This window comes from Eublepharis macularius, chromosome 3, assembly GCF_028583425.1.
Source record: "Eublepharis macularius isolate TG4126 chromosome 3, MPM_Emac_v1.0, whole genome shotgun sequence".
Taxonomy (NCBI): Eukaryota; Metazoa; Chordata; class Lepidosauria; order Squamata; family Eublepharidae; genus Eublepharis; species Eublepharis macularius.
Window position 1 is genome coordinate 179,787,519 of NC_072792.1, and position 16,322 is coordinate 179,803,840.

The 16,322-nt window shown below is 46.9% G+C and overlaps 1 protein-coding gene across 5 annotated transcripts in view; it reads right to left on the reverse strand.

Annotated features, from left to right (window-relative positions):
- Positions 1 to 2,357: 2,357 nt before the first annotated feature.
- Positions 2,358 to 16,322, reverse strand: part of EMSY (EMSY transcriptional repressor, BRCA2 interacting) — a 58,932-nt gene continuing 44,967 nt past the window's right edge. For 2 of the 5 annotated variants that reach the window (XM_054974236.1, XM_054974235.1), the window contains 5 exons: positions 15,952 to 16,011; positions 14,469 to 14,623; positions 12,161 to 12,721; positions 6,695 to 7,216; positions 2,358 to 3,966 (listed from right to left, as the gene is read on the reverse strand). In XM_054974236.1, coding sequence (XP_054830211.1) covers positions 3,775 to 3,966; positions 6,695 to 7,216; positions 12,161 to 12,721; positions 14,469 to 14,623; positions 15,952 to 16,011 — 1,490 coding nt within the window. In that variant the 3' untranslated portion in view covers positions 2,358 to 3,774. Of the gene's footprint in view, positions 3,967 to 6,694; positions 7,217 to 7,750; positions 7,849 to 12,160; positions 12,722 to 14,468; positions 14,624 to 15,951; positions 16,012 to 16,322 lie in introns of those variants that run through there. The other 3 variants (XM_054974238.1, XM_054974237.1, XR_008596688.1) reach the window with 2 other exon arrangements.

A 16,322-nucleotide genomic window follows, 5' to 3' on the forward strand; every position in this document is an offset into this window, starting at 1 on the left:
GACCTAAGAGATTTGGACTAATCAAGAGAAGCTCAAGAGGGTGGTGGGCCTGTGCTGAATACCCCCTGAAGGATCAGCCACAGAGTACTTCGGAGCACCAAAAAGTAAAGCCCAACTAAGAACATCCGCAGGCTCAGAAACGGTTTGAGGATCTGGGTTTTCCTGTGAAAGCCCAAACATAACCTGTAGCTTAAAACGCTTTTTACAAACTTTGCTCGGAACACCAGTTGAGCTCCCGTCTTCATATGACTTTCCAACAGTGAGCTACTCCTCGGTGGTCTCCAGATTACTGGAAATGCATTGTACGTGCCTTTGAAGACCACAACAGCTTGGCTGAGTTTAAGCTGCAGGAGCAAGACAGCTAAGCAGAGGTGTGCTGTTGTGTCAATCTTTCCAATTACGCTGCAAGACCTTTGCTGGCTTCCGGTTTGTTTCCAAACACAATCCAAAGGGATGGTTTTAACCTCCAGTGGCATCTAAAGGGCCACCTCCTCCCGTGCAAGTTTGTCCACCCATTTGGATTTCACCAAAGGCCCTTCTCCGCCCTCTGTTAAAGGTGACTTTTTAACTTGCCGGGTCTGCTTCAAAAGGGCTACCAACTTCATCAGGCAAAGAAATGATATTTTCATACCCTTTGGGCAAATCTCTCCGTTTCTTCCACCTTAATTATCGGTGGCTGCTGCTTCTTCCGCTCTCCCACCCTGACAAACTTTGGCAGCTCAAAGGTGGCTTCGTGTTGTATGACAAGCATTTCTTGGAAGGAGTTGTGAACACAGAGCAGATGCTTTGCAGTTAAAGTGGTTCAGGCAGCAGAGAGTTGGGCAAGAAAGACCCTCCTTGGCCTCAGATCCTGGACTGCGACTGCACACATAACGGTATAAAGATGAGCCCTGGTGGATCAGACCAGTATAGGCCGAGACCTCCCCTCCAATGTTGCCTCCAGCACTGGCATGCAATGGTTTGCCACTTCCAAATATGGAGGTTCCCTCTGGTCACCATAACTAGTAGCCACCGATAGAACTCTCCTCCATGAATCTGTCTAATCCCCTTTTATTTATGGTTAGACCAGGTAAGCCCGATCTCATCTCAGAAGGTAAGCAGGGTCAGTCTTGGTTAATAATTAGACGAGAGACCAGGGATGCAGAGGCAGGCAGTGGCAAACCACCTCTGTTAGTCTCTTGCCATGAAAACCCCACCAGGGGTCGTCATAAGTCAGCTATGACTTGAGGGCACTCTCCAGCACCATGCTCATGGACAGCATTATGCTGACTTGCAGTGAATCTCACAATTTCATTACTCTTTAATGCTTTTTTTTCCCGCTCGTCCTGAATCTATTGCCCATCTCGGAAGAGGGAGAAATTTTTTTCTGTCTATACACTCTGGCCCATGCATGTTACCAACTTCTATCACGTCCCCCCCATCACCCTTTTTCTAAACTGAGAAGTCTCAGACTCTTTAGACTCACTTTAGAGAGAGCCAGTTTGGTGTAGTCATTAAAAGAGCGGGACTCTAATCTGGAGAGCCGGGTTTGATTCCTCCACTTGAAGCCAGCTGGGTGACCTTGGGTTAGTCACAGCTCTCTCAGAGCTCTCTCAGCTCCACCCACCTCACAGGGTGATAGTTGTGAGGATAACAACAACACACTTTGTTAACCGCTCCAAGTGGGCATTAAGTGTCCTGAACGGTGGTATATAAATTGAATGTTGCTGTTGTTGTTATTATTATTATTCCTCATAGTCTAGAGATTGTGCTGAAGTTGATGGACTAATGGTGCACTTGGTAAGCGGCCACTTCTTATGTGGGCCGTAAGATCAGCAGCCATAATGGAACAGGTGTTTCAGTTTTCCGTTTTAAGAAATGCACAAGAATACATACAGCACAACTAATATGAAACAACCTCTTTCTGCTTTACTCCAATTATCTTTTGGAGAGGGGGAAGAAGAAAGGGAAAAAGTTGACACGACTTTTATGGAGAAGATGCCCAACAGAAAGATGGTCACCAGCATCACCTGCAGGACCACGGAGGGTTTCACTATGTGATGCTTTGAACAACGATGGAGATTTTACTTTTTTTATTTTTTGTATCATATTGGAGTGTTTTTCCTAGCAGCTGTTAAAGGGCACCTACAGCTGCCCCCCCCCCCCCCGCCCCAAGTACAGCCAGTTTGGTGTAGTGGTTAGGAGCGGCAGGACTCTAATCTGGAGAGCCAGGTTTGATTCCCCACTCCTCCACTTGAAGCCAGCTGGGTGACCTTGGGTCAGTCACAGCTCTTTCAGAGCTCTCTCAGCCCCACCCACCTCGCAGGGTGATTGTCGTGAGGATAATAATAACACACTTCGTAAATCGCGCTGAGTGGGCTTTAAGTTGTCCTGAAGGGGGGTATATAGACTGAATGCTATTACAAGTAAAATGACAGTTTAGAAAATATTGACAAAAACTTGTATTAGAGCTTTCAGATAACCTTCTACTTAAAAGTAGCATTTGAGCACCAAAAAATGGGCAGTTCAGCTGATAACGTGTATATACAAGATACATCCCCCCAAAATCTTAAAATGCTTATTTATAATGAAATTTATACAAAAACAGTTAAAAACCTTGTTCCTATATACAGTTTCTCTCTTTTTTTAAAAAAAAGCACGGTTTGTTACCAAAATGTACAAGAGATTGTTTTTCTTTGTTTTTCCTTTTTAAATCCATTTGCTTCAACCAGCACGAAACCCCTTATCTATTGCTTGTGCAAATAAGGAACGCTTGAAAAAGAAATGTTTTAAAAATCCAAACCTATCAAAAGATCATCAATTTAAACTTTTAAAGTCCCTAAACAGTCATAATTAACTTTTTTTTTCCTAAAAAAGAAAAAAAAGTAAGAATGAAAAAAAATTTCACAGCTCAACCCACATCTGAGTTCGAGACACAAACGATCAACGCCCTAGGCTTTGAACCATCTAAGACAAGAAAACACATTCTCCATCCTGCAGCTCGAAGGTGAAACCGCTTTGTCTGGATAACCACGTTAAAGTTTACTGGCCTGCTTAACAGGATCACGAGATCAATAAATAAAACACTTTTGCAAAGTGGGACTGCTTGAAATTTTCAACTGTGTGTGATAGAGAGGGGGGGGAAAACACTTATTGGATGGAATACCATCCACTTGGCCCAGTATCCATCCCTCCCATTTCTGCATACTGGCCAATGATATTTTTTTTTAAAACAGAAGAACACATGGCCAACTCTTTCTCCAGCTTATTTAAAACCAAAAAGCCACACAGTCGGAATTTCTTTAGGTGATTTCCCAACCCCATCAAAGGACTGCTTTCAGAGACCTCACCTGCTATTAAAAAACAACAACAAAAAAAGTCTCTTTGAGACGGAGCACTGTTCCGCTGCTTTCACGGAGTCTCTGCAGTTCTTCTGTTTTCACTCTGAAGAGGTTGCAGTAACTGATCTTAGATACTGTAGCCAAAAAAAACCCCAAAAACCCCAACCAAAAAAGAAAATGAAACCTGCACGTTGTTCTCTCTCCTCTGCTTAAAGAAAGACATTCGGCCGCTGTAAAGGATGACCCTGGTACGGCGATTCCTTGCTTCTCCCCAAAACCATTTCGTGATCCAGCCTCGCCAATACTGTTGAATTTACAATCCCATGTGCAAAGGATCCGTCCAACACCTCGGGCAGGCAAAGTGCTTTGCAAAAACACAAGGACCCTTCAGACGCCGCAAGCCAAGACTGTATTCCTCCCACGTGTATAAAGTGCGCGCCGGCGCCCCAGGGTGCTAGGATTGCTCTGAGCTTTGAGTGGGGCTGAGTTCAGTTCCTTCCTCGTTGCTGCTGTCGACGTCTTGCTCCATGACGGTCTCCTCATCATCGAGGCGCTGACTGGTGAAGTTGTTGAGTTCCAGGAGCCCGCTGGGTTCCACGACCACGTTGGAGGTGGAGTGGCAGGCCACCGAATACTGAGGGATAGTCTGGAAAACGAAAGGGAATGTCATGCGTGGGAAGAGAGATAATGGTGCAAATTGGCTCGGGCAAAAATAAAGACAGGGCCTTCGGGGCACCTTAAAGGCTGCTGGGTTTTTCTTTGAGCGGAAGCTTTGGTGGACTTTGCCATGAATGGGCCACGGCCACCAGCTCAGGGAGGATTTTAATCATAGAAGAGAATCATAGGGTTGGAAGGACCCTCCAGGGTCATCTAGTCCAACCCCCTGCACAACGCAGGAATTCACAACTACCTCCACCCCACATCCCAGAGACCCCTGGCTCCATGCTCAGAAGATGGCAAAATAGTGTCAGGATCCCTGTCCAAACTGGCCTGGGGAAAATTGCTTCCTGACCCCAAGGTGGTGATCAGCATTACCCTGGGCATGTAAGAAGAGGCCACAAGAACTAAGTACTGACGTAACCCTTCCTGCCCTCCCTCTCATGATCCGCCTAATAATCACCAGTCTGAGAGTGGAAAGGGAATTCCCACTACTAATAAATCTTTTTTTTGCAGTTATGTACGATCGCTGCACAGCGGTGCGAAGATTCAGCTATGAATTGGGAAGACCCGAGTTCAAATCTCCCACCTCCCTCATGATCAGGCAAGCCACCCCCCTCTCTACCTGCAAAATGGGGAATAGAATTTCGCCGGGCCTGTAAGACACAGCTATTCTGCCAGGCATATGGTTGACGCCGGGTGGTGCCCCCCGCGGAGGGGGGGGGTTAAACCATCGCCCCGATGCAAACACAGAGGCATGCATGAACTACTATGCAGTATGAACTGTAATATTTAATGCTTTTAAATGTTTTAATGCATTATTTGATGCTTTTAAATGTTTTTAATGGTTGGGTGATGTTTGCATTTGTTATCCGCCCTGAGCCTGCGAAAGCGGGGAGGGCGGGATATAAATATAATAAATTAACTTAAATTAAATTATCATGGGAAAGGCCGTAACATAGAATGTCTTGTGTTCGGTTCCAGGCACCCTGCAAAAAAAGGATCTTGGGGAGGAGGTAGTGGGGAAAAAACATTTGTCCACCTGATATCCTGGAAAGCCACTGTAAGTCACAGCAGACGGTATACATGCTGGCCCTGCACAGTTCTTGTGTGGCACTGGCCAAGGCTGCTGGCCCTCGCCACTGCTCTAAGGGGGGCTGTGCATTCGCTTGATATGCGGAAAGTCCCAGGTTCAATTCCTGGCATTTCCATTTAAAAGGATCAGGCGATGGGGAAGACCCCTGCCCAAGGACCTGCTTTCTAATCTGAATGTTTCCTTCTTCTCAATATTTACAATTCCCAGTGCCATTAAAAAAAAACACACACACATCCAAAAAACGAACTGGGCATTGTGATATATTGCACGTTCATGCATTTGGACTTGCCCGTAAAACTTAAGGCGCTGTGAAAAGTTTAAATTCCAAAAGGAAGATTTTGGAAGCCTTTGGAAGCAAATCAGATTTGAGTTATGAAGTTAGGGTATGAGGTGAGATCAAAGCCTGGCAGGTTTTGAACTCATGACCAGTTCAATTTTTTGCGTAAGTTAAAAAGATCGAGAAAAGCTGCCAAGTAACTGGCCCATATGGAGACTCGCTACTCTGCTTGCCCAGATGTGCCTCCTGTGGCACATCAGCGGCCTGAAATGAAAAAAGGAACGTGAGCCACTTTCTCCCATTTTTAAAAGCTACCCAACCTGGGTACAATTGTTCACTCACCATTGATAACCCGGAACTACTTTCAAACCTGAGTTAAACGATCTTCAAGGAAGATTAAAAAATGCTCTCACGGCTTGCATTTTTTTAAAAATCCAGAGAGCCCTCAAAAGAACTCCCTTGGGCTCTCCGGCGCCTGCCTGAGGTATAAGGTTCTTCCAGACTTAGGAGAGATTTTGTTTCCTATTATGTTTCCAAAATTCAGGCGAGTTCTTGCCCATCCTCTCAAAGGTACAAGATTAACGGTGAGCACAAACTCTAGCTGGTTGGCAGATCTGTATTTGGAAGTGCACATCTTCATGTTGTGATGTTTCCAAGTATTATGTTTAACATGGGGGTGTTTTGAGTTAGCTCTAGTTGTATAACATACTGGTGTTCATCATATTTATATTTACAGTGGTAATGAGGATTTTGCTTAAGTGGTCACAAACTTGAAAAAAGAACTTCTGAAACAGGGCGTTCAAACCAGTTTTCTGTCTGCTTGGCTACAAAGCAGCTGCTGTATGACACGTCACGTCTTTATCAAGAATATACTGCACTTCCTGCTTCACAGCCAAGGATTAATCGGACATACGGACACGCTGTCTAAATTTCAATTAGAGCTGGAGTTATAACAATGTGAAGTTTTGCAGTAGACATTTCTTTGGCTGTATTTCTTTAAGTGCTTAGCAGCTTCTTTACACCTAGAGACTACAGACACTTATTGTTTGGATTACTGTTATCTTGTTGTTATAAAGAGAATCCAATTGGATGCATTAAGGGCTATACAGTACCGTTGTATTATTCATAGAGTTTTGATTTATAAGTGATTCTTGTAATGAAATCTGATTTTATTGTTTATTGTCATTGTACGCATATTTAGCTTTCACGGTTGCATTTTTTTCTATTGCATTGTCTTTTCCTGTGATTCTCTCTTTGTACATTACATGGCTAGCAAGTGAGACAGAAATTCTGGACACGTTTGATTTTGATCGCCCACCTTCAAAAGATCTTTTGATTGCTTACCTGAATTAAGATCTCTGTGGGAATCTCCTCTGCTTTCTTCGGGGCTATATTCTGGATACGGATGAACTGGCTGGCTGTAGGTGGAGTGGACACCACCGGTTTCCTCTCTAGTATAGACGGCACAACGGAAGGAGGGCTCGACGCAGAGTCCAAGCGTTTTGGTGGCTGTAGGACAGATGCTGCAACAGCTGTTGCCGCCCCGACTGAGGCCACCCTCAGCACAGAAGCAGGCGACGATTCCGCTTCGCCAGTAAGGTTGCCAGCGGGGGCAGCCCTGTTGCTGGGGGGGTCCGCTACCACACGATCTACACTCGGGTCAATCTGAGCTTCCATCATAGACATTTTCAAAATGTCCGCTACTGCGGTCTTCGTGGGCACCTGGGCGGGAAAGAGGCTCGGGAGTGGCGGGGCCAGCTTAGGCGCCGAACTGACACCGGCCACCTTGGACACGGTAGGCGGCTGATGCCCTTCAAAAGTTATCTTTGTAACGGAGGATCCTTGGGATATTATGGGCTGGTGCACCTGAAAATCAAATTCGGTTTGTGCATGTTACAGGCAGGTTGTTGCTCGTTCCTTTTTTTTTTTAAATCATCAGTTAAAAACTAAAATTTTAAAAAAGAACCAAACAAAACTACCAGTGAAACTTTCTATGGGGAAGAGAGTTTGGAAACTCTGGATTTTTAAACATGGAATGATCTGCGGCCAAAAGGGACAGGGGCGAGTAAGAGGCCAAGGTCAAGAGAGAGATTGCCAGATGGCAAGTTGTCCATTTTCTGCAGTAAAAATCACAGCAGCCCCGTTTTCCTTTGGGATTTACACCCCCCAAGCATCGTCTCTTCACCCCACCCTTCAAAAAGCTCATCGTATTTAGGGACAAAAGCGTTTTTCCTTTTGGCTAAAAAAAAAACGCATTTATTTGGGGATCAATCCACACTTGGTTACTTAATTTTTCTTCCCTTTTTCTTGTGGGTTTGGCCCTCCCCAGGAAAATGAGATCGCTCTTCTAGGAGAAAGCTACTAAGCTGAGGGTGATGTAAACTACAAAGGAAGACGTACAATGGAGATCCTTAGACTGCCGCCGCGGGGTTCGTCTTTATTTCCATAGAAATTTTTAAAAAAAGGTATTACGGGGACGAAAATCAATTACTTTATACCTACAAAAAAGAAAAGAAAAAGAAACAAAAAAGAAAAAAAGAAATTAGGGATCGACTGGGCAATGAGGTGCGATTAGAAGAACAGACTTGAGAGTTTGAGGACGCTTCCCCCTCCCTCCCGCTATACCAGATGTGCCTCCATTTAGGGATACTGATCGATATTTATCAATAAGTACAACTGGTAGCGACATCCTCCACCTGTTGAATGTTCCCTGAAAATGCTCTGGTGGAGGCGAAAGGGTGGTGCCTTTGTGTATGTGTACAGTGCATTTGATTGTGCCGCTGAGTGAGTGAGTGAGTGAGAGCAGGACTACAAGTGACAAATGACGCAGGTTGGACCCTTGTCAGCTTCCCTCAAGTTTTGATGGGAAATGTAGGCAGCTTGGCGGAATGTTGGACAAGTGACAGTTGAAAGGTCCATTGGACAGCAGTCGGAGAGCCGAGCTGCAAGACCAGGACGCCTACATTTCCCATCAAAACTTGAGGGAAGCTGACAAGTGTCCAACCTGTGTCAGGCATCACTTGTAGTTTCGCTCTGAGTGAGTGAGTGAGTGTGTGTGTCTGTGTGTGTGTGGGGGGGATCCGGTCCACATACACACACAAGGATCCAGTCCACACATATATATATATGTATTTTAAATCTTTGGATGTTTACAATTTGGAATTTTAAATTGTATGAATTGTTAGATGTATTTTAAATTTGTATGCAAATTGTAATCCGCCCTGAGCCTGCTGGCGTGGGGAGGGCGGAATATAAATCTAATAAATTAAATTAAATTAACTGGGATTGGTGTAGGCAGCAAAGATCACTTTCACATAGGCTGAATAATGCACTTTCAACGAGCTTTGCAACAGGATTTTGCGGTGTGAAACAGAAAAACCCACTTGCAAAGGATGGCTAAAGAGGCTTGAAAGTGAATTATTCAGCATGTGCGAAGCACCCATAGTCAGGAAATAATGTTTCAGTCCCGGCTAACAAGGCCGTCTTTGCTGAGACACAAAAGGCCTCCACACAGAACACGGCTACATACAGGGGAAAGGCACACAAGGGAGCAAGAGGGAGCAAGTGGCTCAGCAGTAGAGCATCTGCTTGTCGTGCGGGAAGGTCCCAGGTTCGTTCCCCGGCCCCTCCAATTCGAAGGATCCGGTACAGAGCGTTGCAAAGGACATCTGCCTGAAACTCAGGAGAGCCGCTGGCCAATCAGAGCCGAGAACGCTGACTCTGACGGAGCAAGGGCCTGATTCTGTAGAGGGCAGCTTCGTGGGAGTAAGAGGGAGCATGCTAGCATAGCTTCCCTCCATCCCTGTGTATTCATCGCAATATGGAAACGGATTCCACAGGCGTACAGATAGTATGTGGAAATGTGTGGGGCAGGGCCAGCATGCTTGCTCATCGCAGCACCCCCTCCCCATCTGCAACAGCGTAAGAGCAACAGCTAACCTAACTTAAAAGGCTGTTTTAAAGATTACAAGGTCTTTGAAGCCCTCTAAATGCACTGCTATCCTATTTAAGTCGATGAGGTTTTAAGTCAATGAGGTTTTAAGTCAATGAGGTTTTAAGTCAACGAGGTGAGGTTTTAAGTCAATGAGCTTAAAAGGATGCAATGCTCCCCTTCTGCTATGTGAATACTAAGATTCGAGTTCAGAAGCATCTTAAAGACCAACAAGCTGCCTTTGTCAGAGAGCCTTCACTGGTATTTGATGAAGGGAGCTCTAACTCTTGAAAGCTCATATGCTGGACATCTTGTTGGTTCCTTAAGGTGCACTGAACGAAAATCTTGCCCTTCTACTGCAGAGCAACGTGGCTACCTACCTGAAGCTATCTGAACACTATTATTGTTTTTTTGTATTTACTTCATTTATACCCCACTTTTCCCTCTAACGGGGACCCAAAGCAGCTTGCAACACTTTCCCCTTAACCTCCCTCATGCGGTTGTCTTGACGATAAAATAGAGGCGACGGGGACCAAGCAAGCTGCTTTGGGTCCCTTTGAGGAGAAAGGCAGGGCATCAAGGAAGTCAGTAAATCAGATTCATGCTGAAGTCTTTCAGGGCATCCTTTTCAATCAGGCGGGAGTTAGAAGCCTCTTTAAGTGGGTGTCCAGACAGGGAGGAAACTACACAGAGTTCATAAATGTGATGTCAAAAAAGGCAAAGCCGCCTGCATGTAAGGACAGCAACCACAAAGACTGCAAATATCTTAAAAAAATAAAAACATCCTTGGACTTGGAGGTGGGAAGTTGCAAGAACCCAAAAAAGAAAGGTCTTTAAAAAGGGGGGAAAGCAGTGTGGTGCAGTGGTTGGAGTAGGACCAGGAGACTTGGATTCAAATCCCCATTCAGACATGAAGATCAGTCTCTTTCAACATAGTCTACCTCACACAGTTTATGTATTTACTTCACTGATATTCTGCCTTTCAGCTTACACCTTGCCTTTCCCCTTGCGTCCATTTTATTCTCATGACAATCCTGGAAGGTAGGCTAGGCTGAAAGGGTGTGATTGGGGCAGGGTCACCCAGCACGCGTCTGCAGCAGAGTGGAGATACAAACCAGACTCCAGTCCATCCACTACCCCATGTTGGTATCAAACCAGGTGGGGGCAGACTACCTACTCTGCCCCTGAGCCCCTGGGAGAAAGGGCAAGATAAAACCTGGATCAGCATGTTCTATTTCTACAGCTTTGGGTGGCTGGGAAGAAGGGGAGAGGCAAGAACTGTTTTTCTGGAGCTTGAAACCGCAGCTGCCAGCATTATGTAAGACAACTGCTTGATGGCCATTTATAATGCCCCACGAGGCTTGTTTTCATGCCCCCCCACCCCCCATCATGCAAGATGGCATTTGGCATGTGGAATTTCACAATTCCTTTTCTCAGAAAAGGTCATCTCACCACTCTGGCTCTGGAGGCTAAACTGTGTGGGCAAGGCACCTGCTGAAAAAGCCAAAGCCAAGCCTGGGTAAAACTAGGGCTAGGGGCTCGCTGTAGCAGGAAACCTGCACCTGGGTGAACCTCTTCACGTTGCAGATGGGGAGTTCAGAAGCTTGAACACTTCTGCAGCACAATTCTCGGCTCAGAGAGGAACAGAAGAAGTGAGCTGTGACTCACAAAAGCTCAGACCCGACCACAGTTTTTTTTAAGTCGTATAGGTGCTACTGAACTCTTGTTCTTTTCTACTGCAGAGAGGAACAGTCTGCCAGGGAAAAGGGGGCTGGTTTGACTCCTTCCCCTGAACTGCTCGTTTTCTAAGTGCAGGGATTTTATTAAATATTGGGGGAACGTTCTGTCAAGTAAACCCAGCTTGCAATAGAACAGCCCAGATACCGTGCACCGGGGCAAAACATGCCCAGGACTTTCAGCGGCCGAACTTTAGCCTTCTGCGTAACTTCCACAACAGCCCACCTTCCAACCCCACCTCATAAAGGAGTAACACTATGGAAAACTAGCAGATGTGCCTTATCCCTATATCCTGTGCAAACTGCTGGATCCAGGTTTTCTTTGCGCGGAACTTTGGTTATTTTGGTCCCATTTTCTACTGCTTAAAGTACATCCAAGCTGAGCAAGGACTAAAAGACTGGGAACGCTAGCACCACCTGCTGACTGACTCTGGAAGCACCGCTAAAGGGATTCTTTAAGCCCTTCCACCTCTGAGCCAAGAAAAAAATTGGTTCAGGCCCTGGCCTTATGTCCTTCGCTGTTCCCTCCCAGGTTGCACAGAATAGCAAACAGCTCTGACAGGCTGAAAAAACAGAGCCTCTGGTGTCACTCACGCTGAGGAAGCTGGAGGCTGAAGAGCCCCTCAAGAGCTCAGATCCACACATAGGGGGGCAAGGATTTGGGAACAGGAACTATGTTGGAGAGCAGGTGCAACGTCCCCAGGGTAATAATATTTGCTGATCTCTCTCAGCCGCCTTGCCCTGACGTGGATAGCCCAGGTGGGCCTGATCTCATCAGGTCTCAGAAGCTAAGCAGGGTCAGCCGTGGTTAATAATTGGATGGGAGACCTCCAAGGAAGACCAGGGTTGCAGAGGCAGGCAATGGCGAACCACCTCTGTTAGTCTCTTGCCCTGACAACCCCACCCGGGGTCCCCGTAAGTCAACTCTGACTTGAGGGCACTCTCCACCTCCTCAGTCACCTTAGCCCCACCCTCGCCCAGCATCAGCTTCCTAAAGGGCAATCTTACAGCAGCGTAACTTGCCCGTAGAAGCCGTGGCCAGCCCCAGTAAAACGGCAGATGATCTATTCTGCAGAACTGTAGCCAGAACTGTGTTTGATCCCCGCCCCCCGCCCCCCGGCCACGTTACCACGAGTCTGTTACCTGGCTTGCCGATTGTTTCTCGGAAGCGGCAGGGAGCTGCATTTGGCTCTGGGGCGGCTGGGGCTGGACGTAGATTTTTTGGGCCGTGGGCGCCTGCTGCAGCTTGGGCAGCTGCTGCGTGGTTTTGACCGCCAGCACCTGGACTACAGTTTGTTGGGGCTGGGCCACCAGGGTCGGCAGCTGCCTCTCGCGGATGATCGAGTGGTGCTGAGCCGCCGGCTGGACGTCCAGCTTGGCCTGGGCTTGGTCCTGCTGCAGCGGGGCCAGTTTCTGGTGCCGGATGGAGAGCTGGGGCATCTGCGGCAGCTTGTGGGGTAGCTGGTCGGCCTGCAGGTGAATGGTCTGCTTCTGCTTGGCCTGGAAGCACTGCAGCGTCTTGACCTGGAGCTGCGCCTGCTCCATCGGGGGCTGGCTCAGCTGCTGCGGCTTTTGCGCCTGGGCCAGGGCGGACCGGTAGAAGAGCCCCGTCTGAGGATCCAGAGTGTCCATCTCCTCCACTTCGCCCTCCTCGGTGCCGAGCGGCTCGCTGTGCTTGGTGAATGCTGTGTGACTGCTCAGGGCCTGCAAGCGCACGGAAAACGAGAAACGGGTAAACATATGCACAACCTGTCGTCTTAAATATGTGCTCCTATGAGCGACGGCCATTTTCACATGCCCTAACCCTCCGGAAAATGGCGCAAAACTCACGGCATGAAGCGTCTTCCTAGCGGATTTCCCAGCACGATCCTATTTAATGGCGTGTTTTCTGACGTCATCGTGCTGGGAAATTGCGCTGGGAAGACGCTTCATGCTGTGAGGTTGCGCACACGTGTGAAAATGGCCTACCTGTGCTTCACGTGGTCCAATGTCAGCCCTAGAAGTGCTTATGCTCCGTTTCAGCATTTCTTCAACTCTGTATCGGATTCTTACTAATGCTATGTCTTGGTAAACTTGTGTTTATTTACCCCATGGCATGGTTTATGGAAATATCCTTGAAATTGACTGTGCTGGTCTCACACTGTATAATCTGCCTTGCGTCTCAGTAAGAACGATGGACTATACATGACATACATTTTTTAAAAAATTAAAAAGCGGTAGACTCTTGAAGCAGGAGGAAGAGCGTGGCCTACACCGACTTTCTACCCAAATCTGGTCCTCTCAAGGTGGCGAATGTTAAAAAGTTTAAAACAAAATGTTTAATTGTAAAATGTTAAGCTTGTGATTTTTACTTGTGTTTGTCGTAGAGAAAATCGGAAGTCACTTCTTTATACTAGTTTATTTTTTTTTCTTTCCTGCTTTGTATTTTTTGTTTTTCAATTTCCTTGTTAGTTTTTATTACCTTTTGGTTCTAAAAAAATCTTAACAAAATTTAAGTTAAAACTCAGATGGCAGGAGCACACAAAGCAGGACCTCCAAAGCCGACACATATGGGAGCAGGCAGTCCTTAATGTATGCTGGTCCTAAGCCATATAGGGTTTTAAAACCCATGCCAGCAACTAGACCCAGAAACAAATCGGGCATCAGTGTAGCTGGAACAAGACTGGAGCGATTTGGCTCCTGAGACTCCAGTCAGCATTCCGGCCACATTCTGTACCAACGACAGTCTTGGGACAGTCTCCAAGGGCAGCCCCTTAATGGGCAGCAATACTTACCAGGGGAACTTGTGCCAGATATTCTCCCTCAGTGTGGCCTACTTCACAGGTTCATTGCAAAGGTAAAATGGAGGATGAGGAGAACCGTGGGTGGTATATGGCCTAAAATTTCCACCCATGCATGGAGGGGGGGGGGGAGTTTGATTTCACTAATTACCCCCTTCTGCTGCAGACCTCCCATTTCCCTTTTCAGCTATTCCTTGAGATCCCGTCATCCAAGAGCAACATTCCGGAGCGAAGTCAGAACGGAAATCATTTTGCTGAGGATATCACAGGTAGGATCCAAGCCCATGTACTGAGCCCTCAGCAGAAGAAAAATCCACCAAATAAATACTGAGCTAGATAGACCAAAGATCTGACTCATTATAAGGCAGTCTTGTATGCGCCTCATGGCTAGCAGTCAACAGACATCCTCTCCGTGAATCTAAACATTTTCCCATGTGCTCTAAAACATCCAGATCATGGGACCACAAACTCCATAAGGCACTCAGGCATAGCTTGAAAGATAACCCCTTCCCTTGGTAGTCCTGAATCTACCGCCCCGTCTGCTTCATCCATTGAAGCTCTTCCCCGAGTTCTACTGTTATTTCCCAGAAGAGGCCTGCCCCATATTTATTGGGAATGCCACCCCAGCCTCCCAGAGCACGACACCCATTTGGCAAAGGTGACAGACCAACCTGTTGCATGATGTGCGTGATGGCACCCGTGGAGGATGCCGGGATGGACTTCACCACGACGGACGTCTGTGTAGCTGTCTGTGACTGAGCCACGTGCTGCAGCAGGGTCCGCTGGGGCTGGGATGCCGGCTGGTGGGGCTGGGACCGATGGCTAACTGAAAATTGGGGTGGGGAGGGGGTTAGGGGGGAAAAAAGGTCAACTGTAGCTTCTCAAAACTCACTGTGAAGCCCCCTGCTTGGCTGAATTCCCATAAGGCTGAGTGTGTAGATGAGACCTCCTCCCACAAATATTTAAGAAGTGTACAGAAGACACCATGCTGGCTGCCACCAAGTGTAGACCTAGTCGGGGGAGCTACCAAGAATGTGGTACAGTGGTTACAGCCTAGGGGTCAAAGTGCTCAGAGAGGACCGAAAAGACGCTGGTTCAAATCTCCAGCTGGCCATGGAAATTCACTGGAGGAACCGCGGCCAGTTGTGCACTCCTAGTCGAACAGAGTTCGCAGGAATGATACAAGTGCAGAAGAGAACAGAGAATTATATATACCACACAAAACGCCTTGGGTGAGATAAAAGTGTGGTAGATTTTAAAAGCAGGGTAAAGATTAGGTCCTGGAACTTGCATATGTGACCCTCTGTGTGAAGGCATCCCTCTCCACCCAAGACAATGGAGCTAGTTGTGGTTTCACCTTCGCCACAACAATATTCCAAATTGACATGTCCTGCTTTAACTCTCTCCCGCATAACTACACAACAAGTGAAAGACGGCCAACTGCGAGAAGGCCCGTGGTATAATTTTCTGGTGCACATCCAAATGAAGGGGAGAAGATAGATAAACATACTGCAGGGCAATCTAAAGTCTTCAAGCCAACTATGAGAAACCGGACAGGTTCCCATTAAAACCGAATGGGAAGGAATCATAAATTCAGTTTCTCACACTGAAGTTCCAATGAAAGCATCAAGGGGTAGGGTGCCAGTTTATACAAGAGGCCATGATCCAGCTGCCGTGTGAACAGAAGCCTCCCGGTGCCTGTGACAGCCACCAGTTCCATAACAGCTGCTACAGCCTTCTGCAGAGAGGCTCTGTGAAGACCTGCCTCAGTATAGGAGCTTGTGTTTTCATCTGCTCATCTTCTGACAGTGTCTGCCTTCTGTTTGCAGCAACAAGGAACAAGAACTCATAACAAAATGCCCCTCGTCCCTCTCTACTACTGTAAGAAGCCAGGCACTGCAGAAGAACCAGAGGGAAGATTTTCACAGGTAAATATTACAGCTGCAGAAGTCACCTGGAGGCTTCTAATCCAAAAAAGGCTCAACTACTACGGCTGAGTGAACCATTCTAGTACAGAAATGGAAATTCACTGACACTATATATGACTGCACCAGTACCACAGGAAAATGGTTTGTTGGATCAACCCGGGCGCCTCGAAGAGGTTCTTGATAATTTTTTTTTTTAACAAGGCCTTTTAGAAATAAAATGTCTAACCTATGTGGTTTTGGAGGTACTCTTCCGATTGTGAACGGATACATTGTTGTCTTCCTGAGTCTGCAGATAAACAGAAGTGTTAGAGCTAAGAGAAGAGTCAGAAATTTTCGGCTCATCTCTGCCAGGGGTTTAGCTCTAAAGCTTGATGGACTCTTTGGCTTACAGCGAACCTTCTGGGCTCTCGGAGACTTGTGCTGCATGTACCCAAATGCTGAGAGGTGGGATGATGCACCCTGGACTTCAAACCAGAAACAAACCTAAAAGTAAGGCTGGCCCACCGGGCACGCTCTCTCGAACAGCAGCCAGCCAGAAGCCCCTGGAGAACTCACGATATGCTGCTCCTCCTTGTTCCCAGCATATCACTCTCAGAG